General features: G+C 35.6%; 1 protein-coding gene across 2 annotated transcripts; it reads right to left on the reverse strand.

The window, feature by feature from the left end:
* On the reverse strand, positions 1 to 27849 carry LOC107850834. Of its 2 annotated transcripts, none has more exons than XM_047401191.1 (3): positions 27704 to 27849; positions 27267 to 27392; positions 1 to 907 (listed from the first exon to the last, which is right to left on the reverse strand). In XM_047401191.1, the coding sequence occupies exons 1-3, from the start codon at positions 27762 to 27764 to the stop codon at positions 798 to 800; spliced, it is 297 nt and encodes a 98-aa protein (XP_047257147.1). In that variant the 5' UTR covers positions 27765 to 27849; the 3' UTR covers positions 1 to 797. The 2 variants fall into 2 exon arrangements, with proteins under 2 accessions (XP_047257147.1, XP_047257146.1); XM_047401190.1 differs by having other exon boundaries at positions 27695 to 27849.

The following is a 27849-nucleotide window of genomic DNA, read 5'->3' on the forward strand; positions in this document are numbered from 1 at the left end:
AACATTAGTCTCAAGGAGTTCACACCTCCTGAGTCCTGACTTCTATTTCTTTTGTTTGATAATAATTTAAAAGTTTATTGGACATAGACCCTATGATCGAAAAGCCGGTGTTTTCAGTTTTGGAATTGTACTGTGGGAGCTGTTAACAGGAAAGATAATGTTATGTCTTGATTTTTCCATCTCAATCATTCATAAATTCATAGGGAAGATAAAGAACACTGATATATATTTGTGGAAAATACTTTCATGTGTATCTTACTAGCATTTTCATGTTGCCTAAGATCATTATTTCACCCTGTAACCTAGTACTCTAACTAATTTATGTCATTTTTGTTTCCTCATCAGCATTTTCTTGGATTTATAAATTTTCAGTGTCAATAATCGTTTTTGTCGATGTTAACATATCATCTTCCTTACGAGTTCTTGGCCCCATTACAAGCTGAAATCACTGTTGTCCAGAAGGTATATATTTCTCAATCTACAAACATATCTCACCCTCTTCAATTTTCAACTATTCTACTTGATAACTCAACAACAACAACATACCTAGTGGTCTGGTAAAGAAGGGTCTGGGAGGGTCGTAGAGTGTATACAAACCTTACCTGTACTTGATAACTCGTGCACTATATATGGTTGCACAGGGACATTGAGGTTGTCAAAATCTGTAGAAAATTTAAGCAGTAAAAAACAGTACTTTTTTACTTTCAAAAGAAAACTACATATAGTACACTTCATAACAATCAATAAATATCAATGCACATTAGTTGAATTTATATGTTAACAAAAAACTATAGGGTCTAAGGCCAACAATTCCCATGAACACTCATCCAGCGCTGGTAGAATTGCTCGAGAAATGGAGGCAGCAAGACCCCTGCGTAAGACCTGAATTTTCCGAAATTCTTGACGTCTTGCAACACATGAAAAAAAGGGTACATCGTATTAGTATCATTTTTAATGTGATTTCTGCATACGTTTTGTGTTTCTAAACACTATTGCACTGCCTAAAATTAAATCAGATAGCTGAAGAAGAGAAAAGTAATAAAAGAAGAAGCGTCAGATAACCATATGCGCGTTGCCATTGAGGAAGCATGATGCATGACAATGTTTTACTTTTAAGTTATATGTACTGACAGTGTAATTTTTTTTTCGCTATCAGTGTTGTATAACTATGATCTGTGGTAGTGGGTTAGCTACAACTTTTCACAGATTACAAATTAGTAATGTTATCATTGGGATTTACCTTGTAATTGACGTAATCATAATGTATAAATATTTTTAAACTGGATACTTATGACAAATGTTATGTTTACTATACTCTTTAAGGATTAAACTCACTATACGTTGTCCTAAGCATGATTTTTATTCAAGATGATGTAATGAATCAAACCCACAGATGGTTTTCTCTATACTTTTTCTAAAAATATTTGCTAAATATATGATCAAGATAAGTAGTATTAGTGGTGACTTACAAGAATTTAGGCTCAAATTTGTTAGGTGATATAACTTGTTAAAATAATTTATTTCATAATGTAGAGAGACAGCATGTTTATCATGTTACCTTTTCTTGATTTTATTGGAATGTAGTGAGAGAAATAATTGGAGCATAAATGGGCAGAATTTTGTGTTAAGTACAGTAGTTTTTTCTTTTCTTAATAAAACCAACTAGAGTGTTGGAGGCATAGCATTGTAAACACCATAGCTTTGATTTTACTTTGTAAAAAGGTAGATGACTCTCTAAATTAACCACTAGTTCCTTCTCCCAATTTTATATGTCTTAATTTAACATTCTATGAAGTTTAAGAAATAAGGTGGAAGATATATATAATGTAAAATAAAGAGCAAAGTGGTATTTGATTGAAATCGAGCATAAAGAGATTTACATTACATAAATCGAAATAGAGAGTACTTAGGATATCCATTTTTCGAAAAAAGATAGAGATAAGCATCCCATCCCCCCTCGAATTATGGTCAAAGTTGCTACGACACACTCAAACTTCAAATGGGTTCTATTATCCCCGAATTCAATTTTAGCATATTTTTGTCACCCCTTTGTGCTGACATGACTCCTTTATTACATAAAAATGGGGCCCGCATCAAAGGTGTCATGTCAGCTAAAAAGGTGTCACATCAGCTAAAAAAAGTAATAAAAATACACTAAAATTGAGTTAGGAGGTAATAGGATCCTTGTGAAGTTGAAATGTGTTGTAGCAAATTTGATCATAGTTTAGGGGTACTAGATGCTTTACTCAAAAATATATTTTAAAATTGTTAAGATACAAAGAGTTAGCTTGTTGCACTGTTAGATTGATCAAATAAGCATTTTACTGTTCTATTGCCTATAACAGTCAGTTAGGCGAAAGTAGCTAGTTGTTAATTAATGGCTAGTGGCATCTCAAGTTGTTAGAGAGTTAGCTCAAGTTGTTGGAGAGTTAGTTAGGAATATTCTAGAAGGTCATGTGAGGATCACGTGAGTGAGTCTATAAATATCTCATCTAATGATCTCATTGTAACTAACTCTATTCAATAAAATTTCCACTTTCTTTATATCATCTCAAGCAATACTCCAATCATGTAGAATTTGTGTGAGATTTGAGAGGTGTATTTACTGCATTTTAACATGGTATCAGAGTGACGAACATGAAGATTGGGAGGAAGGTATTGATCGTATTGATATTCCATTGTTATAGTTTTTTTAGTTGTTGTTTAGTGAGTTGAAGAGAGAGCTTACAGTTCTTTCTTAAGAAGCTGTAAATTTTGAGTTATTTTCTCCTTTGTTTGAGTTCCTGCGTTAAATCCAAAAGGATTTAGTAGATTTTTTGCCTTGAGAAGTTGATATTTCAAGGTACTCTAAGACATTTTGTGAGAAGCAACAATGGCACCAAAGATTGATCCTAGTGATCCTCTGTTCTTAGGAGCTTTAGATGTGGCTGGAGCTGTGTTGATCCCAATTAAATTGGTAGGCCAGGAGAACTATGGAATCTGGAGCAAATCAATGAAGATTGCATTGTTGGGAAAGAGAAAGTATGGATTATGAATGGAGCATGTAGCAAAGATACATATAGAGAGGAATTACATGAGCAGTGGGAGACCAGTAGTGCAGTAGGGTTATCATGGTTGATGAGTTCAGTCAGTGCTAAATTGTCGAGTGGTATTGTGTATGCAACAAATGCATCTGAAGTGTGGGATGATCTCAAGGAAAGGTTTGATAAAGTGAACCGTATGAGGCTTTACCAGTTGTACAAAGAGATCAACCACCTTCATCAAAGAACTAATTCAGTTTCTAGATATTTTACTAAGTTGAATAACTTATGGAGTGAGTATGATGTTGTAGTTCTAGCTCCATCATGTAATTTAATCAAGTCTAAAGAGTATGCAGATCACCTATACTAATTAAAATTAATCCAGTTCCTAAGTAGACTAAATGATTCCTATGATCGGACCAAGATATAGATCTTAATGAAGGGAGTTACACCTACCTTAAACCAAGCATATGCAATGATAGTGGAATATGAGATTCAAAAGCCTACTTGTATTTTAGTTACTGGTTATGGAAGTCGAGGTTTCAAGGGGAAGAAGTGTGACTATTGCAATCTCACTGGACACACAAGAGAAACCTATTATAAGTTGATAGGGTATCCCTTTGATTGGAAGTATAAAAATAATGGAAATTTCAATGGTAACTTTAGAGGGCCATATCAATCCTTTCATATCAATCAAGCTCATGGAAGGTATGGTGGACATCAAATTATAGGTCAGCCTACAAATTGTTTTTCAACTCACAATATCACTGGAAATCAGTCAAATGAAGAATCAAGTTTAGGAGCTCAATTAAATAGCCAAGGAAGTAAAGACATTAATAGTGTTGTGATAGCCAAGGGACATGGTTTCTCATAGGAGAAATACAAAAAGATAATAGCATTACTAAACAAAGATACACTAAATTCTAAGCAAGCTGATATGTCAGGTATAGTTACTTGCTTATCATCATATGTTAATTCACATGAGTGGGTAGTAGACTCTGGTGCAACACACCATGTTGCATCACATAAACACATGTTTTTATATTGCCACAAAATAGTACATATATAGAGAGATAATGTGAATCTACTTGCTAGAGCTAAGCCAGATATATCACAGGGGAAGCACAAGTACTTAGGGATGAATTTGTGAGAGATGTGTGATTTTTCCCTGACTTCAAGCTTAACTTGTTGTCAGTAACCAAGATGACTAAACAACTTTCATGTTTTGTTTCATTCTATCTTGATTTTTGCATATTTTAGGACTATCACAGTGGCAAGGTAAATGGAATTGGTAAGGAGAAGAGAGGATTGTACATCCTAAAAAATGTATGTAGATTGGAAGGTAATGATAATCAAAAGACAACTGCAAGTCATGTATGTCTATTAGCTAAAACAACTAGACTAGCATTTCCTAACAGTGATTCTAGAGACACAAAGTGTTTTGATGTTGTCCATATGGACCTTTGGGGACCTCATAAAGTTCCAACTTTTGATAAGAAATACTACTTATTAACTGTTATAGATGATCATAACAAATATACTTGGATTCATTTGTTTCAATTAAAGTCTGAATGAGCTATTAAAAACTTCTTGATTGTGACTCAGAACCAATTTGGTGCTCAGATAAAAGTTCATAGATCAGATAATAGAAGGGAATTTCTTAATTCTCAGTGTAATGGCTTGTTTCAGTATCTAGGAATACTACATCAAAGTATTTGAAAGGAAACATAGGAAAATATTAAATGTAGCAAAAGCAATTAGATTTCAATCTCAAATTCCTATTAGATACTGGGGATTAAATGTGAAAGCTGGAGTATATCTCATTAATAGATTACCTTCTTTACCTATTTGTGGTAAGAGTCCTTGTGAAGTAATGTTTAGTAAGGTTCCATCTTTGACACACTTGAGGGTTATTGGTTGCAAGTGTTATGCTTCAATGGTCCCAAAAGGTGATAAATTTTTAGACAGAGCAAGGACTTCAGTACTGATGGGATATTCATCCTCTCAAAAGAGATATTTGCTGATGGATGTGCTTAGTAACAAGATATCACTAGGGATGTTGTGTTCCAAGAAGACTCTTTTCCTTTTTAAGACAGAATAAATTCAGACTCACCTACTGATTATCTCAAGCCAAGTGTTATTACTGATTTACATATAGATGTATATGCAGATCCCTTAGAAACATCAAATTTTTTTGATCTAGTTTCTGAGCCACCAGATATTAGTGAGCCTCCTGCAGAGGCTACAACTAGTATGTCAGTGGAGGATCTTCCTACTTCATTAGATGTTTGTGCATCATTCTCATTACCTATAGAAGTGGCTCATAGGAGATCATGTAGAGTATGTAAGCAACCTACTTGGATGATGGATTATACCTCACTAGGAACAAGGAAGGGAACTAGATACCCCCTGGCAAACTACTTGTCATATGCTAGTACCACTCCTAGTTATCAATGTTTTGTATCTATCTTTTTAGCCTTAGTTGAACCTCAGTCTTACACTCAAGCTGTTCAAGATGAGAGATAGATTGAAGCTATGAAGCAAGAAATCAAGGCTCTTAAAGATAACCATACTTAGGAAGTTGTTGATGTACCTTAAGAAAAAAATATCGTAGAATCAAGATGGGTGTATAAAATTAAATACAAGGCTAATGGTGAATTTGAAAGGTTAAAGGCAAGGTTGGTGACTAAGAGGTATAGTCAACAAGAGGGATTGGATTACCTTGATACTTTTTCTCCAGTTGCTAAGATGACTACTGTTAGGTATGTCATTGCATTGGCAGTCTCCAAGGGGTGGTACATATATCAGATAGATGTCTATAATGCATTTCTACAGGATGCTTTAAATGAAGAAATCTACATCAAGATGCCAGATGGTTTCAAGGTAGTTGGACAACACAAGGTATGCAAATTAATTAAGTCATTGTATGGACTTAAGAAAGCCTTAAGAGAATAGAACATCAAGCTTACTGCAACCCTGCTTCATGCAGGCTTCACTCAGAGTTCTTATGATTACTCACTTTTCACCATAAAAAGGGATAAGGGGATTCTTATGATACTAGTATATGTGGATGACCTTATCATTATTGGTGACAATGTTGATATGATCAATGATGCAAAGAAAATAATACATTAGCAATTCAAACTCAAGGATTTAGGGAGCTCAAGTATTTTCTAGGCATTGAAGTGTTAAGATCCTAATATGGTGTAATCTTGAACCAAAGAAAGTATATATTGGAGCTTATTGCAAGCACAGGTCTTGTTGGTGCAAAGCCAGCCCTACCCCACTGGAAACTAATGCTAAGTTGACCTCAATTAAGGTGGACAAGGCAGCAAGTGTTACTGGAGGCATTATTCTCAAGGATGTCACTTCTTACAAAAGGTTGATTTGGAAACTGATGTATGCAACTATAACTAGATATTAGTTATGTTGTACAAACTCTGAGTCAGTTCATGCAACATTCTAAGAGATCACATATGGAAACATCAAACAAGATAGTAAGATGCTTAAAAGGAACTATAGGTCAAGGTATCTGGCTCAAAGTTCAACCTGCTGTAGAGTTGATATGTTGGTGTGATTCTTATTGGGCTGCTTATCCTAACACAAAGAGGTCCATTATTAGTTATGTGGTTTATTTTGGTGACTCATTAATATCCTGGAAATCAAAGAAGCAACAGACTATCTCCAGGAGTTCAACTAAAGTAAAATACAGAATCATGGCTTTAGCCTTGGCAGAAATCATTTGGTTGGAAGGTTTATTTTCAGAATTGGTAGTGCCTATCAAAAAACCAATTACAGTATTTAGTGATAGCAAGTCAACTATTCAGCTTGCAGCTAATCCCATTTATCTTGATAGGACAAATTATATTGAGATCGATTGCCACTTCATTAGATACAAGATCAAACAAGGGCTAGTGTAGCCTATTTATGTTCCAACAAATCACCAAATTGCAGATATTCTTACTAAAAGTCTGAGTCAATACCAATACCTACACCTCCTAGGCATGCTTGGTGTGCTTAACATTTTGCACCCTACAACTTGAGGGGGCGTGTTAAGATGCAAAGAGTTAGCTAGTTGCACTGTTACAATGATCAAATATGCATTTTAATGTTCTATTGCCTATAATATTAAGTTAGTCGAAAGTAGCTATGTCAAACCCGAGCCGGGGCCCTAAGCGTAATGAGCATCCTGAACCATAAAGGCTCGGGCCCCCTTCTCAATCTGGTAATCATGCATAATATTCATGTAATATAAGAAAATTCATGGAAAACAATACAAGATGGAACCATGGTCAATCACATAAACTTGAACAATTTAAAAAGGGAAATTCTGAATATTCTAAACTTGTGACAACCGTTTGCGAAATCTCTAACATTACAATAACCATCTTAAGTCTAAAAAAAAATTGGGACAAGGCCCCAGTAGACCATAAAAGAAAGAAACAATGAAATCTGAAAATTTGGCCATCCAAATTAGAGAAGGCTCACTAACTGCAACTTCTGACAAGTCAATCTACTGCTTAACAGGACCCAGGACCATGTCTCAAAATCTTGAAATATAGGTGGTCAATACAGATGTACTGGTACGTTGAGCAATCCAAAATAATGCTTTTGAATAAATAAGATAGTTGAGAGCAGGTCGTAAAACATCATGCATGATATGGTTCAAAACACATGGGGCACTTCTTTGATAATCATAAAACATTCTTTTCAATGCAGTTTCTGATCTTTGTGTTACTTCTGAGTTAGGTGGCATGCCCCTAATAGTCTAATATTCCACGGGCTATATGGAATTCGCCATTGACTTGGCGGGGAAGCCCTCAACCTGAGTTTTCCACAAGGGTTGGAGTGTCTGAGTCTGATACGCCACATTGCACTAAGCCAGCGTAAAATCCCTCTAGGGGATGTAATAACCCGTATCGACAAAATAAGGTTTTGGGAAATGAGTTATCAGAACTCGTGCCTTCTTCAGGGAACCACCTAACGTCTCTTTATGTACAATTTTAACCATTTTTAAACATGCATCATTCTAAGTTTCAAAATCTGAAATCTGATTGCAAACATGCATTCTGTTCTGTTCTGTTCTGAATTACCATGGAATTATCTGAGTTGGTGTCGTCACACCAAGACTTGCAAGTCATATTTCTGAGCTATAATGTATCATGCATGATTCTTTCATTAAAACACAATTCAGACCACACAAACATGCAAGTAGTACAAGAGATTTCATGTTCCGAAACACAAGTCAAAACTATGCAAAGATTCTCATTCTTTCATCAAACATGTGGTGGTCATGTATTTTTTTTTGACAAACCATGCAACTCTTTCATTATATATATTTTCAACATTTATCAACATGAACAACCCTCTCTTTTGAATTGAAAATCATATTCAAGTAATAACATTAATCAAGACATTCGTATCATACTTTTCAAGATGCACTCGAAACAATCCATATCATATGAAAAATAGGAAAAATCATAACAAGATAGGGATTCTATATGATTCATGCTCTCAATTAAATATTCAAACCCAATTTTCATACATATATATATATACGAGTACAATTTAATTTGACAAAAAGGCCTCAAGGCCAAAACAATAGTGCCATTAAAACATTCATAAAGCAATATTGTAATATAAATTCTAAAACCCCTTCGAAATTCATGATTTCACCATATTTAAATATTGTTGAACAATTTTCTTATGCCCAAGTAGTTTTAGGAAAACCCCACGTACCTTAGATTACTTAGGTTGAAGGATGGAACCTAGATCTTGATCCGTTTCTTGAAAATCTTGAACTTTAAGGCTTGACTTCTTGATCTTTGGGGAATGAGTTCTTGAATCTTTGGGGGAGGAGTTAGGGTTTTTTATTTTGAGAGGAAAAGTGAAAATAAGCAATTTTGGCTTCTTGGTGTAGAGATTCTCTGTTATAGATGGATTTTGGATGAGGGAAAATGACGACGGTGCCCCTAGACACATTAAAAACTAAAAAAATGCATAAAACAGCCTTAGATTCGCTTCTGGTTTCGTGTCGACGCATTCTCGACGTGACGCATCATGATTGCGTCAGCTTACTGCCTCACACGGAAAATGCCATAAGTTTTTGCTCGGTTATCGGATTTTGACAAAATTGGTATCGTTGGAAAGCTACTTAAATTATCTACAATTGGGTGTGTCTTGAGCTGCAAAATTATATGTGTATCAAAAGTTATACACGTTCCAAGTAGACCATTGTAGAATCTAATATCCAATTTTGGATGAATGAGAGATTCTTAGCTTAACTTTGCTTTAGGCCATTTCTATGAACATTTTTCACCTCATAGTCACTTTATCTACTAGGTGAGAGATCATGACACATGAATCTAAACATAAACCATGGAATTAGTGCTTACACATGTAGAAAGATGATTCAATTTCTAGCTCAAAAATGCGGGGCATTACATTATCTCCCCCTTAGGATCATTCGTCCCCAAATGATAGGTAGGGACTTTTGAGGATCTAAAAGTGTAGAATAAAGAACTTAATCTCGCATTGAATAATTTTACTCAACAAAACATACAAAGGCATCAAACGATTTTCTTGGTAACCCTGAGTGAAACGTGAAAGCATGAAACATGGGATAATGAGACTTTACATAGGGATGATCTTGCACATCAGTTATATGAATCATAATCATCACAACCCAAGGCAGGGGTTTATTTGATGATCATAGATTGATTGATATTGGTACTAATACTGAAATAATATTTCGCGGAAGATAGGATTAGAAGCATTCTCTACCTTACAAAGTACCGCCGAATAAACTTAAACTTAAAGGAACTAATCGCCTACACCCCAAACAATAAATAGCATACTTCACACTGGCCAACTTACAATTCTCCAATCACCCATCTAGACACAATAATTTGAGTCCTACTACTTAGTACTACTATGTTGAAGCCTAACTCGGAGTTAAAAAGTGATAACTTAAACTATAGGACCCTATACTTTACACCCCATTAAGAACATTACCTCACCTCATCACTATCGTCAAACACTCTCGGGTTTTAATTCAAGGAATACTAACCACATAGTACTTGGGTTGAGTTTTCATCAATCACAACATTCAAGCCTATCATTACTACACCCACTTCATGAATTCCCCCCACTAAGACCATTAAATTCTATTCCATTCACAAAGATTTTCACCATATATCTCATTCCCAACTATTTATTATAATAAAAGTCCATCCCCTTCTTAGCTATTTCACACAAAAAAAGTTCATCTCCTTCCTTTCCCTTTCACTTAAAACCTTAGCACGAGAATTCACATCAATTTTTTTTCACTTTCAAGAACATCTACTCCCCTATCTAACACATCAGCACGCTTCCACATCCAACATCATACTATCATATAGAGGGTCATTAAGGGACCTGAGCATAAATGTCATCAATGGAAGTAACACTATTAGACCATAACTTATACTTATTGCACTACTCAAGGAGGAACATGAAATGAATATACAATAGAATAAACAAGAAGTGCTTCATATAACAAGTCTCTGGATTATAAGTAAAGAGCCATTCGGAAGACACAATACTGCATGAAATCTTAGGATAGACAACAGTGAGAAACATTGCTATACATATCAAGATAAAATGAGGGAAAGAGACTGAATTACCCTCCTAGACTCAGAAATCAGTAAGATAAACTGGGCACCCGACACATTTAGCGATACGACATGTCGAGATCGCGTCGAGACATTGGTTTGGTCAATGCGATTACTGATGCGGCGCATCGATATCGCATCGATCCACTAGTTTGCTCACTCAACACATCTCAAACATGGTCCGAAGAATCCACAACTTTCTCGGAACAACCCCTTTACGCTCCTTAACATGAATCAACTCAAAAATCTATTGCTCGGGTCCAGAAAGATCAATTTGAAAATCATGAAAGTTAAAAGCTCAAAATATGGCGAAGTCTTCTAATGCTTAGAAAAAATTCCAGCTCTCCATACATGCAACCAAGAGTGGTATAAGTAGAGAATACTATGGGGTGTTATATTACAACTAAGACAAAGATTTTCCCTTGAAGCGATTACTCCTCGTTTAAGGAACTGGGATTTTTTCATAAGTTTGCATAAACTTTAACACTATGGCTAAACCCGACATAGGATGAATCGGTGACATACAGAAACATATTTTCTTAGGACCTAGCATGCAGAGAGACATATATTTTCATGGACCACAAAGAACATAACATATGGCCTGAATACATGAAAGACTGGATTACTGAGAGACATAATTGCTTCTAGTTTGGAGGTTAGGTCATAAACCAAAGTCCATAAGGAGCTCGAACCATAGGCATGAATTGAATAGATGATGTAAGACATTAGCAGGATATCTCCTAAATTGAAGTAGGAGGATTATGCTTGAGTAGAATTAGGTTCATCATAGTTCCTTCCCGCAACTTACCACACTGAGAATATTCGGGAACTCACTTAACTCCCCATCTCCCCCTTAGATCAAAGTCATACCCCTAGACTTGTAGACATAACCTCACATCAAAATCTGTAGCCACAACCTCAACGCAAACGAGACATCACCATAAACTTCAACTCTAAACTCTCCCTGATGAACTACACTCAAAAGGCCTTGCTTTTCGAAAAAAATGCTACTCTTAACTTTTGCTAACCTCTATAGCCATCACTCTACAATTCCCACTCTCATGAGTGTACGCATCCACACTCCCTATCACAAAGTGGAGTATCAATATACATATGAACACAAACTCTTCTTAATAAAAATATAAAGATACAAAATCCTTTCTAAGACACCCCCTCCAGGGACACTAGTTGTAATTTCTCATAATCCCCAAAGTCATCAACTTACGACTAACATTTTCATGGGCATAGACATCCATGCTTCTAAATACTTAAAACTCTATCTTCAATTCCTTAGAATACTTGCATTACCCCTAAAATCATACAACTTGCAACTTAACAAAAATTTGTAAAACCTTACCCAAGGCTCACATTGCCTACCTAATTTTCCTCAATTCAACTCTAAAGAGTACCATACAACAACTTCCCAGATTTCTCTATACTACAAAATTCAAGAACTAAATCTAGGTACACAAAACACTTATACACATAAAACTTTCTCACCTGAGGTCAACTTATTCATATATACTCGCGTTCTTATCCCCTTAACAATTTAACCATAATTTATTATTTTAACGCTAGTTCTCATGTATACATATACCTCACGATTATCACTTAAAATTTTATAAATCATCAACCTAGGCTATTTCGCACATCGCATCAAGCCTGCTAATTACTCCACAAAACATGCATCATTAATCTTAAGCTATTATTCTTGCCACCACACTTCACACCTCAAGTTCAAGTCTATAGTCTTGCATCAATCATGTACCACCAAAGAAGCATGCCACATGCTATACTAGTCCATCAAATTGGGAAACCAACCCATAATACTACATTTCGCCTAGCTACTACCTACCATCACACCCCCTCCATGACATTACTACTACACCTCAAATTCCACTACCTACATTCTCACATAGTGCTAGTTTACTACTACTTAAAGAAAAGGACCATCAAGGGGGGGGGGGGGGGGGGGGGTTAAAGTCACATTATTGAATTAGTCGATTTTAATCTTACAATATAACCTATTTGAATCTTATTAACATATTCCAATTTCTCACATCATACTTACTTACCTAATCGTACATCACAATGATCTTCAAAATTTAATAAACACTAATGAGTCTCTACTTACAGCTTATTAACTAATCTACCCCTTTCCATTCACAGCCTATAGATGATTTTTACAACCATAATGACCATCCATTCTGTGATCCTTCCCTATTCTAAATAAATAATAATCATATCCTGTATCTTTTTCACAGACTACCATACAGTCTACAATTATTGCCGCATATTAGTCTATCATTATACCATATTAGTTTATCACTATATAATTGCAACCCACTCCTCAATCCACAAATATATGACTAAAACTATTTATTTACACAAATGTCACCCTTACTGACTGCTAACTTTGTGACTATATGTCACCAACTTCTGGGCCATCTCACTACTAATAGGCCAGGACACTTTAACATACACTACTACTAGGGTGGAAATATAGTTTCAATATTCTACTACACATCATTACTCTTATACATGACATCCCTAACAAGAATTTTATTACAGGGGATTGGATACACTCTACATCTCAGAGTTAACCGCATGACTAATGCAGATAGGGGTATATGCTTAAATAAACACACTTTAAAGCACTCATGGACTCCTCTCAAGTCCTTGTGCAAAATCCATAACATTTTGGACAACTCAATCTGAGAGAACCACAACGCTGGAGGAGCTAGACTTTTAGAATTGTATCCCATCGATAATGAGGCATGACCTATGAAATTGGAATGAGGAATAAAATTGGATAAATTTCTTATGGACGACTCTATAGCATGAACTAGAGTATGAAAGAATGGGAAACAACTCCTAAATTCCCGGTAGCCTCCTGATTATAAGTATGGTGCACAACACACCCATAATCAAGACTCTATTAGACATAATTTCACAGACACCCTGGGACCATGAATAATGCTCTAATACCAAGTTTGTCACGATCCGAATTAGGGCTCTAGCCGTAACGAGCTTCCCAAAATTGTGAAGGCCAGAGCGCTCTTCTAAATCTAATAATCATGCATAATATTCATATAATATAAGAAAATTTGTGGAAAATAATACAAGACGGAACCATGGTCAATCTCATAAGCTTGAACAATTTAAAAATGGAAATTCTAAATATTCTAAACATGTGACAACCGTCTGCAAAATCTCTAACATTACAATAACTATCTTAAGTCTGAAACAAAACTGGGACAAAGCCCCCTGTAGACCATAAAAGAAAGAAACAATAAAATCTAAAAATCCGGCCTTTCAAATTAGAGAAGGATCACCAACAACAACTTCTAACAAATCAATCTACTGCTTAACGGGACCCCAGGACTATGTCTCAAAATCCTAAAATATAGGAGGGTCAATACAGATGTACTGGTACGCAGAGCAATCCAAAATAATGCTTTTATATAAATAAGATAGTTGGTTTGAGAAGGTCGTAAAACATCATGCATGATATGGTTCAAAACACATGGGCACTTCTTTGATAATCAAAAAACATTCTTGTTAATACAGTTTCTAATCTTTGTATTACTTTTGAGTTAGGTGGCACGCCTCTATAAGTTTGATATTCCACGGGCTGTATGGAATCCACCATTGACTCGGCAGGAAATCCCCCAACTCGAGTTTGCTGCAAGGGTTGGAGTGTTTGAGTCTGATACGCCATAGGGCACTAGGCCAGCATAAAATCCCTCTAGAGGATGTAATAACCCGTATCGGCCAAACTCGATTTTGGCAAATAAGTTATCTGAACTCGTGCCTTCTTCGGAGAACCATCTAACATCTCTTTATGCCCAATTTTAACCATTTCTAAACATGCATCATTCTAAGTTTCAAAATCTGATTGTAATCATGCTTTCTGTTCTGTTCTAAATTACCATGGAATTATCTAAGTTGGTGTCGTCACACCAAGACTTGCAAGTCATATTTCTGAGCCATAATGTATCATGCATGATTCTTTCATTAAAACACAATTCAGACCACCCAAACATGCAAGTAGTATAAGAGATTTCATGTTTAGAAATACAAGTCAAAACTATGCAAAGATTCTCATTCTTTCATTAGACATGTGGTGGTCATGGTTTTTTTTTTAAAAAAATCATGCAACTCTTTCATTATATATATATATATATATATATATATTCAACATTTATCAACATGAGCAACCCTCTCTTTTGAATTCAAAATCATTTTTAAGTCATAACATTAATCAAGACACACTCATATAATGCTTTTTCAAGATACATTCGAAACAATCCATATCATATGAAAAATGAGGAATATCATAACAAGAGAGGGATTATATATGATTCATACTCTCAAAACATATATGTACGAGTACAATTCAATTTGGGGAAAAGGCCTCAAGGCCAAAACAATAGTGTCATTAAAACATTCATAAAGCACCATTGTATTATAAATTTTAAAACCCCTTCAAAATTCATGATTAAACCATACTTAAATATTGTTGAACAATTTTCTTATGCCCAAGTAGATTTAGGAAAATCTCACGTACCTTAGATTACTTAAGTTAAAGGATGGAACCTAGATCTTGATCCGTTTCTTGGAAATCTTAAACTTAAAGGCTTGACTTCATGATCTTTGGCGAATGAGTTCTTGAATCTTTGGGGGAGGAGTTAGGATTTTTTATTTTGAGAGGAAAAGTGAAAATAAGCAATTTTGGCTTCTTGGGGTAGACATTCTATGTTATAGACGAATTTTTGGTTAGGGAAAATGACCACAGTACCCCTAGACCCATTAGAAACTGAAATAATGCGTAAAACAACCTTAGATTCACGTCTGGTTTTGTTTCAACGCGACGCGTCATGATCGCGTCGATTTACTGCCTCACACAGAAAATGTCATAACTTTTCGCTCGGTTATTGGATTTTGGCAAAATTGATATCGTTGAAAAGCTACTTAAATTATCTACAATTTGGTGGGTCTTGAGTTGCAAAATTCTCTGTGTATCAAAAGTTATACATGTTCCAAGTAGACCCTTGTATAATCTAATATCCAATTTTGGATGAATGAGAGATTCCTAGCTTAACTTTGCTTTAGGCCATTTCTATGAACATTTTTCACCTCATAGTAACTTCATATACTAGGCGAGAGATCATGACGCATCAATCTAAACATAAACCATGGAATTAGAGATTACACATGTAGAATGATGATTCAATTTCTAGCTCAAAAATGCGGTGCGTTACAACCTAGTTGTTAATTATTGGCTAGTGGCAGCTCAAGTTGTTGGAGAGTTAGTTAGGAAGATTCTAGAAGGTCATGTGAGTTATTCCATAAATATCTCATCTAATGATCTCATTGTGACTAACTCTATTCAATAAAATTTCCGCTCTCTTTATATCTTCTCAAGCAACACTCCAATCATGTAGAATTTGCAAGAGATTTGAGAGGTGTATTTGCTGCATTTTAACAAAAATGTTGTTTAGTTATTCATTGGAATTTATTTTTTTTGTTAGTTTTTCTACGGTTTAAAGAATGGGTCAATCACATTGTTTTTTTTTTCGATCAACAAAAATTCAAATGAAATACATGTTCAAATACAATTTAAAATTTTAAATGTCATTTTTTAACTCCAATGTTTTTTTTTAAAGTTTAAATCAAACCTATGACCAAATACCGACTTAAATTGATACTTCTAGTTCTCAATTTTTTAAAATTTGGAGTTGTCCTTTTTCTTTTAATAAAATGTTTTTACAAGAATTACTGGACATGCATATTTAAGATTATAAAATTATTTACTTCTAATATGTTATATACATTTAATTAGTGTATCTTTTTATTTTCTTACATATCATATCATGGCGAAGATGAAAGAGTTGAAAACCAATTAAAACAAAGTTTGGATTCTTCTTAAAACCCCTTATTCTTAGCATGACAGCTATTGAATTAAGAGACGAACAAGGGGATAGTAATTTTGAGGGAAGCATAAAGGAGGACACTGAATGATTATATTATATATGACTGTGAGACTAATTCAAACAATATTGAATTAATCGGTTTAAATATTTTGGAGTTATAATTTTATTTTTGATTCTTTAAGCCAAACTTGTTAGGAAGGAGGCTACTTGAGAACAAAGTACCTTCCATTTACCACCAACCATAAATCATCTATTGTTTTAATACTCATTTTAATCTTGGGGTTAATGTATAACAGATAGAGTACTATTGGACCTTAAGACTTATTAGTAACGTGAGTATGGATGTGTGTGGTTGGGTGGGTGGGTAGGGTGGGGTGGGGTGGGATTAAATTTTTGAAAATCCTAAGCAAAACGGTACATGAAATTACTTTATATTATTTTTATCTTCTTCAGTATATATCAATCGTACTCACCCTAAAATAGAAAGAAAATATTTAATGTACATTAGATGCTAGGTGAATGTGGATGTGCAAGATGTGTAGGTACACATTTGAGTTTCTCAATATAATAAACAAATTCTCGTCATTTTTCTTAATCTCAGGATCTTGAATTTTTCACCCACTCAAATCATTTTCTTACTAAGCTATTTTCTTCATTTTTAGATATTGCTATTTTCGCTAAGGCCCTTCCACTCCCCTCTCACAAAATATCATTAGTTTTTTTTATAAGCACATATTTGAATTTCTAAATGTTTTCTTACATCTATTCCATTTTCATTTTGCAACTAACTAGAAATAATTTCTTATATAGATACATGAAATTTTTTATACTGTTTTTATCTTCTTCTGTATATTCCAATCGTACTCACACTAAAATAGAAAAACAATATTTATTGTGCACTAGATGCTAGGTGAATGTAGATGTGCAGGATGGTAGGTGTGCTTTTGATTTTCTCTATATAATAAATAAATTCTCATCATTTTTCTTCATTTTAGGATCTTTAATTTTTCACCCACTCAAATCATTTTCTTACTAAGCTATTTTCTCCATTTTTAGATGTTTTCGCTAAAGCCCCTCCACTCCCCTCTTAAAAATATCACTAGTTTTTTTTTTTTTTAAGTACATCTTTGAATTTCTTAAGGTTTTCTTACTTCTATCCCATTTTTATTTTTCTAAATAACTAGATATAATCTTTTATCTAGATCTGACTATTCAATGTTAAGACTTATTAGTATCCCGAATATGAATGTTTGTGGTTGGGTTTGGGGCGGGGGGGGGGGGGGGGGAGGAGGGGGGGAAGGGATTACACTTTTGAAAATCCTAAGCAAAAAGATACACAAAATTACTTGATACTAATAATACATAAATATGACCTTAAACTTGACAACAAATTATAACATTGACCTTAAACTTTGACAGTGCACAAGTAACCCCTTTAACTATACAAAACATGAACAAATAAACACTCTGATTTTGCAACTTACACGCGTGTACCTAACTTGTGCCTGCGTGAATTAGTCATCCACTCAGATGCTTCCACCTAAAAAAAAAGATGCATTATAACTATGGCCTTTAACTTTGCCAGTGTATAAGTAGGCCCTTTAACTATACAAAAGCTGAACAAAAAAAACCCTATACTTCTAACTCCGATGCGCGTGGTTTTTGAGTGTATACATGTATTTTGGCTCGTAGGATTGAAGTATTTGTTTGTTCAGGTTTTGTATAGTTAAAGCGCCTACTTATGCACTGTCAAAGTTTAAGGTCAATTATTAATTTGGTGTCAAGTTTAGGATCATATTTATGTATTATGCCTTTTTATCTTCTCCGATATATGTCAATCGTATTTACCCAAAAATAGAAAGAACTAGCGCACTTGACTAATGACGATAGAAAGCTAGCTGCTGAAATATTTAATGTGCATTACATGATAAGTGAATGTGGATGTGCAGCATGGTAGGAACGCCTTTGAGTTTTTCTATATAATAAATAAATTCTCATTATTTTTCTTCATTGGAATGCCAATCAACGAGACAAGCCTATGAAAGATTTCAAGTTCAAACTATGATGAATGGCATCCTCACTTACCCAACGAAATTGAGTTGATGGAGTAGCCAGTGCCCTTGAGTTATTCTATTCGGTATCGCCTTCAATCATTGTTAAAGGCGCCGCAAGGCACTCGACTAGAAGTAGTGGATGTTGGGCATGCAGGGAAGACTTTGACTATGCATTGGCACTAGCCCTAGGCATGGATTCTTCTTTGATTGAAGGAACATGACAGAAGAGAACCAGAACCATATCCTTCACACATTTAGTCTGATCTTATCTGCGCTATTGCCCGATCATAGCTGTATTGTATAAGATTAGTTATCCGTCTTCCCTGCCCTGTTAAAACAGTCTGGTCTGTAATAACACAACCTGAAAGGAAGCCATTCCTAATAGGAACTTTCCCTGGTGAAAGCTGCTATGCCCTTGCTTCGCTCTTTCCCGCCTAACTGAGAAAGTAACTCCTTGTCTTCGCGCCTGTACTCTAACTCAGTAGCTCATTCTAGATAAGCGAGTGACCCGCCAACCTACAGATCTCAATGACGCGACAGGAACCACACTGCTGCCGCTGCTCTTCGGGCATGCCTCCTATGCTTATCACTCACCTACGCTCTTGCAGCATGCCACCTTCAGGAAATACAGTGTAATACACAAAGCAGCTGAGCCATAGCTCTTCAATCGCTATATTATTGCGATAGCGAAGGCGTGGTTCATCCTCTAAGAGAGAGTAGATGCGAATGTTCAGATCAAAAATCTTTGTGAGATATCCCCGGGGCACCATAGCATGTCGGGAATAAGGAGGACATAGTGAACATAACCACTCCTTTGGTTGGGGCTGCGACTCCCCTATCCTTTCAATTTTTTGATTCCCAGGTCTTTTTTATTATCACTATTGGAATATTTTTGTTGACGACTTGATCAGGGCGGTTCACTATTTCTTTGTTGAAGGTGCTGTTAAGCCCTGACATTTGAATTCCAATTTCATTGCCCTGACAAAACTTCAATATCCCTACTAAAACTCCTCAAGAAATCATTGATAGAGTCAAAACCATTACTGGTTTCAGCTATAAAGAAAGTCCTCTAACTTATCTTGGTTGCCCTCTATATATTGGAGTTCAGAAGATCATCTACTTCACTGGAATGGTCTCTAAACTGATTTCTAAGATCAAGGGATGGCAATCCAAGATGTTTAGGTGGGAGAGTTACTCTTGTTAAATCTGTCTTACAATCTCTTCCTATTCACACTCTGGCAACTATCCCTCCTACCAAAACTACCCTCAAACAAATTCAAAGCCTCACTGCAGATTTTTTCTGGGGATGGGACAATGACAAGAGGAAGTACCATTGGGTTTCCTGGGAAACCCTCAGCTTTCCTTGTGAAGAAGGGTCTTGCATTTTTCACCCATTCAATTCATTTTCTTACTAAGCTATTTTCTTCAATTTTTGATATTGTTTTCACTAAGGCCCTTCCACTCCCCTCACACAAAATATCATTAACTTTTTTTACAAGAACATCTTTGAATATCTTCACTCTTTCTTACTTCTATCCGATTTTCATTTTGTAACTAACTACATATAATTTTTAATAGGCACAATACATAATCATGCCTTTAACTTGACCTCAAATCACATCTATGACCTCAAACTTTGGGTTTACACAAGTAGGGACTTGTATAAAGTTAAATAAGTAGACACACACGTCCTATATGGCAAAATACACATAGGACGCCATGTAGGACAAGAATTGGCCACGTAGAACGCCACATAGGACATATGTGTCTACTTGTTCAACTTTATACAAGTTTAAGTGTCTACTTTTGGACACCCAAAATTGAAGGTAATAGATGTGATCAGAGGCCAAGTCAAAGGGCATGTTTATGTATTATGCCATTTTTAATATAAATCTGACTATTAGACCGTAAGACTTATTAGTATTTCTAGTATGGATGTGTGTGGTTTGGGATCAAGATGGTGTAGATACCTAATTTTGTCCCTCTCAAAACCCAATTTATTTATTTTTAGCTCACTTTACCACGTATCTTCACCAATTCTACACTTTCCCCATAAGGAAACAAATTCTAACAAATTAAATCACTAATCCTTAATATTCCCTTATCCTAACTAATTTTTACACCTCACATACCCCTACCCTTACCCCCACCTCACCACCCCTACCCCAATACCCCTAGGCTTCCCCCACTCACGTGGATTCCCTTTTCTTAACCAATTCACGAAAAGACAAAAAAGAGATATACAGATGGACACTAACACAACAATACAGAGAAGGGGGGGACCTTTCCATTTTTAGAATTCAATTCACTAACACACGGTGGAATCCTCACACTCCATTTTTCCATATATACATTGATTCCTTCATCTCCAGATATACATACGTACACCTGACCACACTCTCAAAGAGAACACATACTACACACAGAGAATAGAGGGCCTTTGTTGAAGACGCCATTTTCCTTTCCTTTTTCTTCTTTGCACACACCCAATTTATATACACATTGGACACGCTATACATACATATTCACTCTCATTATCTATACCTCACGGATTCCACACCTGAGGAGAAGCTCCATTTTTGTTTTCAATTCAAAGAGAGCTATGAACACACGGATCACAACATTCACACACACGAGACATACATACTCACAGATAGCAACGCAGAAGAGGGACCTCCATTTTTCTTATTATTCACTGGATTCCATTCACAAAATCACACACCCAATCGGAGAAAACCAGTGAGGGTGAACGGAGAGAGAAGGTGAGGATGGTGGCTTGAGAGAGAAGCAAAACTCGAGAAAAAAAAAAAGAAATATTGGGAAATCGTGGAGGATGAACGAAATCCAGCCAGTGTTGATTTTTACGGCGAATTTCTCGCCGGAAAAATTCACTTTTCGTCACCGCCGACTTAAATCTGTTTCTCGTCGCCAGAAAACAAGAACCAAAAGCCAATTCCTCATCGAATTCGGCCTGTTTGATTCGATTTCCGCGAAGTTCTCTCATACGGTTTTGGGTTTTATCACGATTCCTGTTCCGGGTGCTCGTGGGTACGTTTTGGATTCCTGTTCAACTCATACTTTGGGATTTTCATGATCGAGTTGGCTCGCAGTTGAGATATTGGTACCCGTTGAGGTTATTGGACGCGGATTCTACCGGGATAATCGGAATATTACATCGATTTTGAAAGCGGTATTGAGGTCTAATTCTATCTTCTCTCCCTTTAATTTCTACGTGAATGTGAATAATTTGTTGTTTGACATGTTTGAATCTTTGTTGTGTGTTGGTTGATGTTAGATTTGAATGTGAAAACATGGATTGGTAGTCTAAGAATTGATTAATTATTTTGAGAATGAATTCGGGATGGGGTTGGTTTTGATGGAAGAGTAAGGTTAGTTATTTTGATTCATTGAAGATTATTTAATTCAGAATAAGTGTTGATGTTGTTAAACGCAATAACATCATGATGGATTGAAATTGATAGGCAAACAGTAGGCTACCCAGTAGGCTCGGGTAGGCAAATTTAGGAATGGTGTTTTGTTGAATGTTTGAATGTGAGTGTAAATGGTTCTTTTTACTTTATCGCAAACTGAAAGTGTAATCATTTAGTCGGGGAATGCCCTGATGTCATTTGTACTTATTCATCGAGGAATACCCTGACGTATTATGTATGCAAAGGAGGTTAGTGATCAAGGCCCGAGACATCTGGTAAAGTTTCATACTAGCTGATATACTTCATAAAGTGACCGTGATCGAACCATGGGTCCGAGGGATGCCTAACACCTTCCTTTCGGTCAACAAAATTCCTTATCCGGAATCTCTGTTCGCGGATCAGTTTTAAAGTCAAATCATTTTGAAAAAGGATTTTCAAAGGTGAGATGACACACCCGATTTATGTCAAGTGGAGACTCTGAGTTAATCGTAAAATGAATCTTTTTTGAAATAAAATTTTTATTTTTTATCAGTTTAATAATAAAAACTTTTTTCAAACTTCAAAATAAATATCTTCTTGGTCAAAAAAGGGGTGTGATAGAGGGGGTGGGGGTGGAGAGAAGGGATTAAACTTTAGAAAATCCTAAGCAAAAAGGTATACGAAATCACTTGATGTTATCTTTATATTCTCTATTATATGTTAATCGTACTCAAATTAAAATAGAAAAAAAATATTTATTGTGCATAACATGCTATGTAAATGTGAATGGGCAGGTACATTTTTGAGTTTCTCTATATAAGAAACAAATTCTCGTCATTTTTCTTCAACTTAGGGTCTTGATTTCCACCCACTAAAATTATTTCTTACTAAGCTATTTTCTATATTTTTAGATGTTGTTTTAGCTAAGGCCCGTCTACTCTCCTCTCACAAAATATCATTAACTTTTTTTTTACGTACATCTTTGAATTTCTTAAGATTTTCTTAATTCTATCCCATTTTGATTTTGTAATTAACTAGATATAATTATTATATGGATCTTAAATGGATGATAACAATAAGTGTTTAGGAGTGGTTATAATAAATTGTGGCCTTGATAGATCTAGTAACGTTGTAACCCCTAATTCAGTCTGAGTCTTTAAATTTGATGTTGTCAAAAGTATTGATCATATGATTTTCAAATTTAGAGACTCAGATACTAAATTACGGGCTACAATGTCACTAGGTCTACAAATGCCACAATTTCTTATAACCGCGCCTAAACCCTCATGTTATCATCCATTTCAGATCTATATAAAAAGAAATTATATTTAGTTAGTTACAAAATAAAAATTGGATAGCAGTAAGAAACACATAAGAAATTCAAAGATGTACTTATATAAAAAGTAAATGATATTTTGTGAGAAGGGAGTGGAGGGGTCTTAGCAAAAACAACATCTAAAAATGAAGAAAATAGCTTAGTAAGAAGATGATTTGAGTGGGTAGAAAATTCAAGATCTGAGATGAAAAAAAATGACGGAAATTTGTTTATTATTTAAAGAAACTCAAAAGGGTAGCTACCCATCCTGCACATCTACATTCACTTAGCAGGTAATGCATATAAAGTATTTTCTTTCTATTTTAGGGTGAGTACGATTGACATATACTAGAGAAGATAAAAATAATATTAAGTAATTTCGGGTACCTTTATACTTAGGATATTCAAAACTTTAATCCCTTCTCCCCCCTCCCCCTACCACACACATCCATACTAGCGATACTAATAAGTCTTTAGATCAAATAGTCAAATTGATATAAAATGTTATATGTAGTTAGTTACAAAATGAAAATGGGATAGAAGTAACAAAGATTAAGAAATTCAAAGATGTACTTATTGAAAAATCTAATGATATTTTGTGAGAGGGGAGTGGAGGAGCCTTAGTGAAAACAACAACATCTAAAAATAGAGAAAATAGCTTAGTAGAAAAATGATTTGAGTTGGTGAAAAATTCAAGACCCAAATATGAAGAAAAATGACAAGAATTTATTTATTATAAAGAGAAACTCAAAGGCGTACCTACCCATTTTGCACATCCACATTCATTTAGTATATAATGCACATTAAATATTTTCTTTCAGTTTTAGGGTGAGTATTGTATATACTGGAGAAGATAAAAATAATATCAATTAATTTTGTGTACCTTTTTGCTTAGGATTTTCAAAAGCTTAATTCCTGACCCCCCCCCCCCCCCTCCCCAAATCACACACATCTAAATTCGCGATACTAATAAGTCTTAAGGTCCAATAGTCAGATCTATATAAAAAATAATATCTAGTTAGTTACCAAACGAAAATGGGATAGAAGTAAAAAAGAAAACTTAAGAAATTCAAAGTTGTGCCTATAGGAGAACCTAATTATATTTTGTGAGGGGAGTGGAGGGGCCTTAGCAAAAACAACATCTAAAAATGAAGAAAATAGCTTAGTAAGATAATTATTTGAGTAGGTGGAAAATTAAAGATCCTGAGATGAAGAAAATGAGTAGATTTTGATTATTATAAAGAGAAACTCAAAGGCGTACTTACCCACCGTGCACATCCATATTCACTTAGCTTCTAATACATATTAAAAATTTTCTTTCTGTCTTAGGATGAGTACGATTGGCTTATACTAGAGAAGATAAAAATACTAGCAAGTAATTTTGTGAACTTTTTTGCTTAGGATTTTCAAAAGTTTAATCTCTTTCCACCTCCCCCCAACCATACGCATCCATATTCGCAATACTAATAAGTCTTAAGGTCGAATAGCCAGATCTATATAAAAAATTATAGCTAGTTAGTTACAAAATGAAAATGGGATAAAAGAAAGAAAACCATAAGAAATTCAAAGATGTACTTCTAAAAAAGCTAATGATATTTTGTGAGAGGAGAGTGGAGGGGAATTACCGAAAACAACATCTAAAAATAGAGAAAATAATTTAGTAAGAAAATGATTTGAGTGGGTGGAAAATTCAAGACCCTGAGAAGAAGATAAAATACGAGAATTTGTTTATTGTATAGAGAAACTCAAAAGCGTACCCACCCAGCCCTGCACATCCACATTCACTTATCATGTAATGCACATTAAATATTTTCTTTCTTTTTTCGGGTGAGTACGCCTACAATACCCTTAATCTTTGCATCTCTCATAGTTCTCCAAGTCCCCTAGCACGAAACCTTTGTACCCCTCGTCGTTCAAATGTTTATGGAAATAGAACTACCACTTCTTGTTAATGAGGGTATCCTTAACCAACACTGTACCATCCTTCCCCTTGATGCACTTCACTTGGTTAAGGTCACGAGCCCTTCTCTCCCTAGCCTTGGCAAGCCTATACAACTTCTTATCCCCGCTTTTCTTCTCTAAAGATTCATACAAGCTCTAAAAAACTATTTGATTAGCCATTGTAACCGCTAACTTAGCCTCTCTTCTGGCTACCTTGTACTCCTCCCTATTCGCCTTCCTCTCGTCATTATCCTTGCTCTTAAACAACTTAGCGTAAGCCACCTTCTTAATCTCCATTTTCCTTTTAACTTCTTTGTTTCACCAGCAGTCCCCCCGGTACTTTCCAGATCAGCCTTTCGAGATACCCAACACCTCTCTAGTGGTCTCTCTAATGCAACGGGCAGTCGTTTTCTACATACTATCCACATCCCCTCTACTCTCCCAAGCCCCCTAGTTATTAACTTCTCCCCAATTTATAAAGAACTAGCCAAAATCAAGTTACCCTACTTAATTCTGAGCCTATCCTCCACTCTTCTCTTTTTTCTGTCCCTACTGATTACTAAGTCCATCACCAACAACTTATGTTGATTCGTAAGATTCTCCGTAGGTAAGACTTTATAGTCTCTACAAATCTCTCTTTCACCCTTCCTAATTAGCAAAAAGTCTATTCGTGTCTTGGCCACCAAACTTCAAAAAGTAATAAGGTGCTCCTCCATCTTTAGAAAGCTAGAATTTACCACTCACAACCCAAAAGTCCTAGGAAAATAAAAAAGAGAAGCTCCTCATTCATTTCGTTCCCCAAAATCAAAACCTTCATGCACATCTTCATAACATCTCGATAAAGACAAAATATGCCTATTTAAATCCCCTCCAACGAAAAGCATCATCTCCGTGCTTAGAACTCCTTTGACCACCTCATCCACACCCTCATAAAAGTTCCTCTTCTCCTCCTCATCCAGTCCTGCTTGTGGAGCGTAGGCACTAATAACAATCAAAGTAGACCCTCCAATGACCAATCTAATCAAAATCAACCTATAGTTAACCGCTTAAACTCCACAACATGCCCCTTAAGCTCTTCATCTACTAAGATACCTACTCTATTCTTATGCCTCATGATACTCGAGTATCACAACTTATACCTGTCCACATCCCTCGCCTTAGAGACTACCCATTTAGTTTTCTGGTCACAAGCTATACTAATCCTCCCTTTCCTAAGAATCTTCACGAGCTCTATGGACTTACCTTGAAGAGTCCCTATGCTCCAAGACCCAATTCTCAACTTGGAATCTCCCTCAGCCCACCTAACCCAACTACCCCTAACTCGCAACCCCTAACTCGATCCTAGACACACCCCTAACCCATTCCCAGACCTAAACCCTGTCCTCACCCTATACCCTAATCTCTACCCCAAACCCAACCCCGATCTAGAACATGACCCTACTTTACCATTTTCCACCAAAATCACTACTCAAAAGGATCGAGAAAAAAATGAGCAAATAGGTTGGGCTAAAAATGAAATAGGAAATGCTAAAAAGACACAAAGGTAACAATGAGAAAACTCTACAGGAAAAAATCAAGAAACAACCACGTATGCCCAGGACCATAAAAACAATAAATTATAACAAAAGTTTGACAAACAACAATCAATAACAAGAACTATACAAGTCAGAATAACTCTGTTCACCTTTAGAAAGTAACCTCAACACAAGCAAAGAATACCAAGACATACCACACAGTAAATAGATATACTAGTCTCAACTAACTCCTACTCTGTAATAGAGAAATAGGAACTGATAATCCACAAAAACAGTCAAGATAAACAACAAGAAATCAAGAGAGAAAGGACTGAAAAATATGTATCAAAGACACAAGACGTATCTGCCTTTAATTAATTAGGAACCTAGACCAGATAAACTAGAAGAGATAAAACTAGTGCACCTGATCCTATGAGAGGATGAAGTGAGGATGTTTTCATGATCTTTTCATCGGATTCCAGCAAGTTGGTGGAGAAATAGGTCGCCAGAATGTTGCTGCCACCGCCTTTACCTACGACTGATATCGGCCCTAAACTTGAACGTCAAAAAATATATTTGGCTACCAAAAATGTATGTTACGATCTGTCAAAAAACCCTAGTTTTGGGGTATTTCCTCCAGAGCTTCACCGGAAGGCCTTTGGAAAATAGATCTGGGTTACCATTGTTGCTTGGTCATTTCTGGATCACCAATTTCGATAGAGGAATCACTTTTTATCTGACTAAAAAATATGGGGTATCGGCGGAGATGGTGGTAACCAGTTGGAGAAAAGGGCGGAGAGAGAGAATGAATAGGAAAGAGAAATGGGTTGAAAAGATCTGATAGAATATTACCGTACCTACCTCCGGCTAGAGTGATAGCGCCAGACTCAACTGTTGACCGCCGACACTCGTTAAGGAGCATTACAGAGAGATGTTTAAAGAGAGAGATGTCAGAGAGTGAGAGAGATAGGATGCTTAATTAGTAATAAATGAGTTGAGTGATTATA

Source organism: Capsicum annuum, chromosome 12 (genome assembly GCF_002878395.1).
Source record: "Capsicum annuum cultivar UCD-10X-F1 chromosome 12, UCD10Xv1.1, whole genome shotgun sequence".
Lineage (NCBI taxonomy): Eukaryota > Viridiplantae > Streptophyta > Magnoliopsida > Solanales > Solanaceae > Capsicum > Capsicum annuum.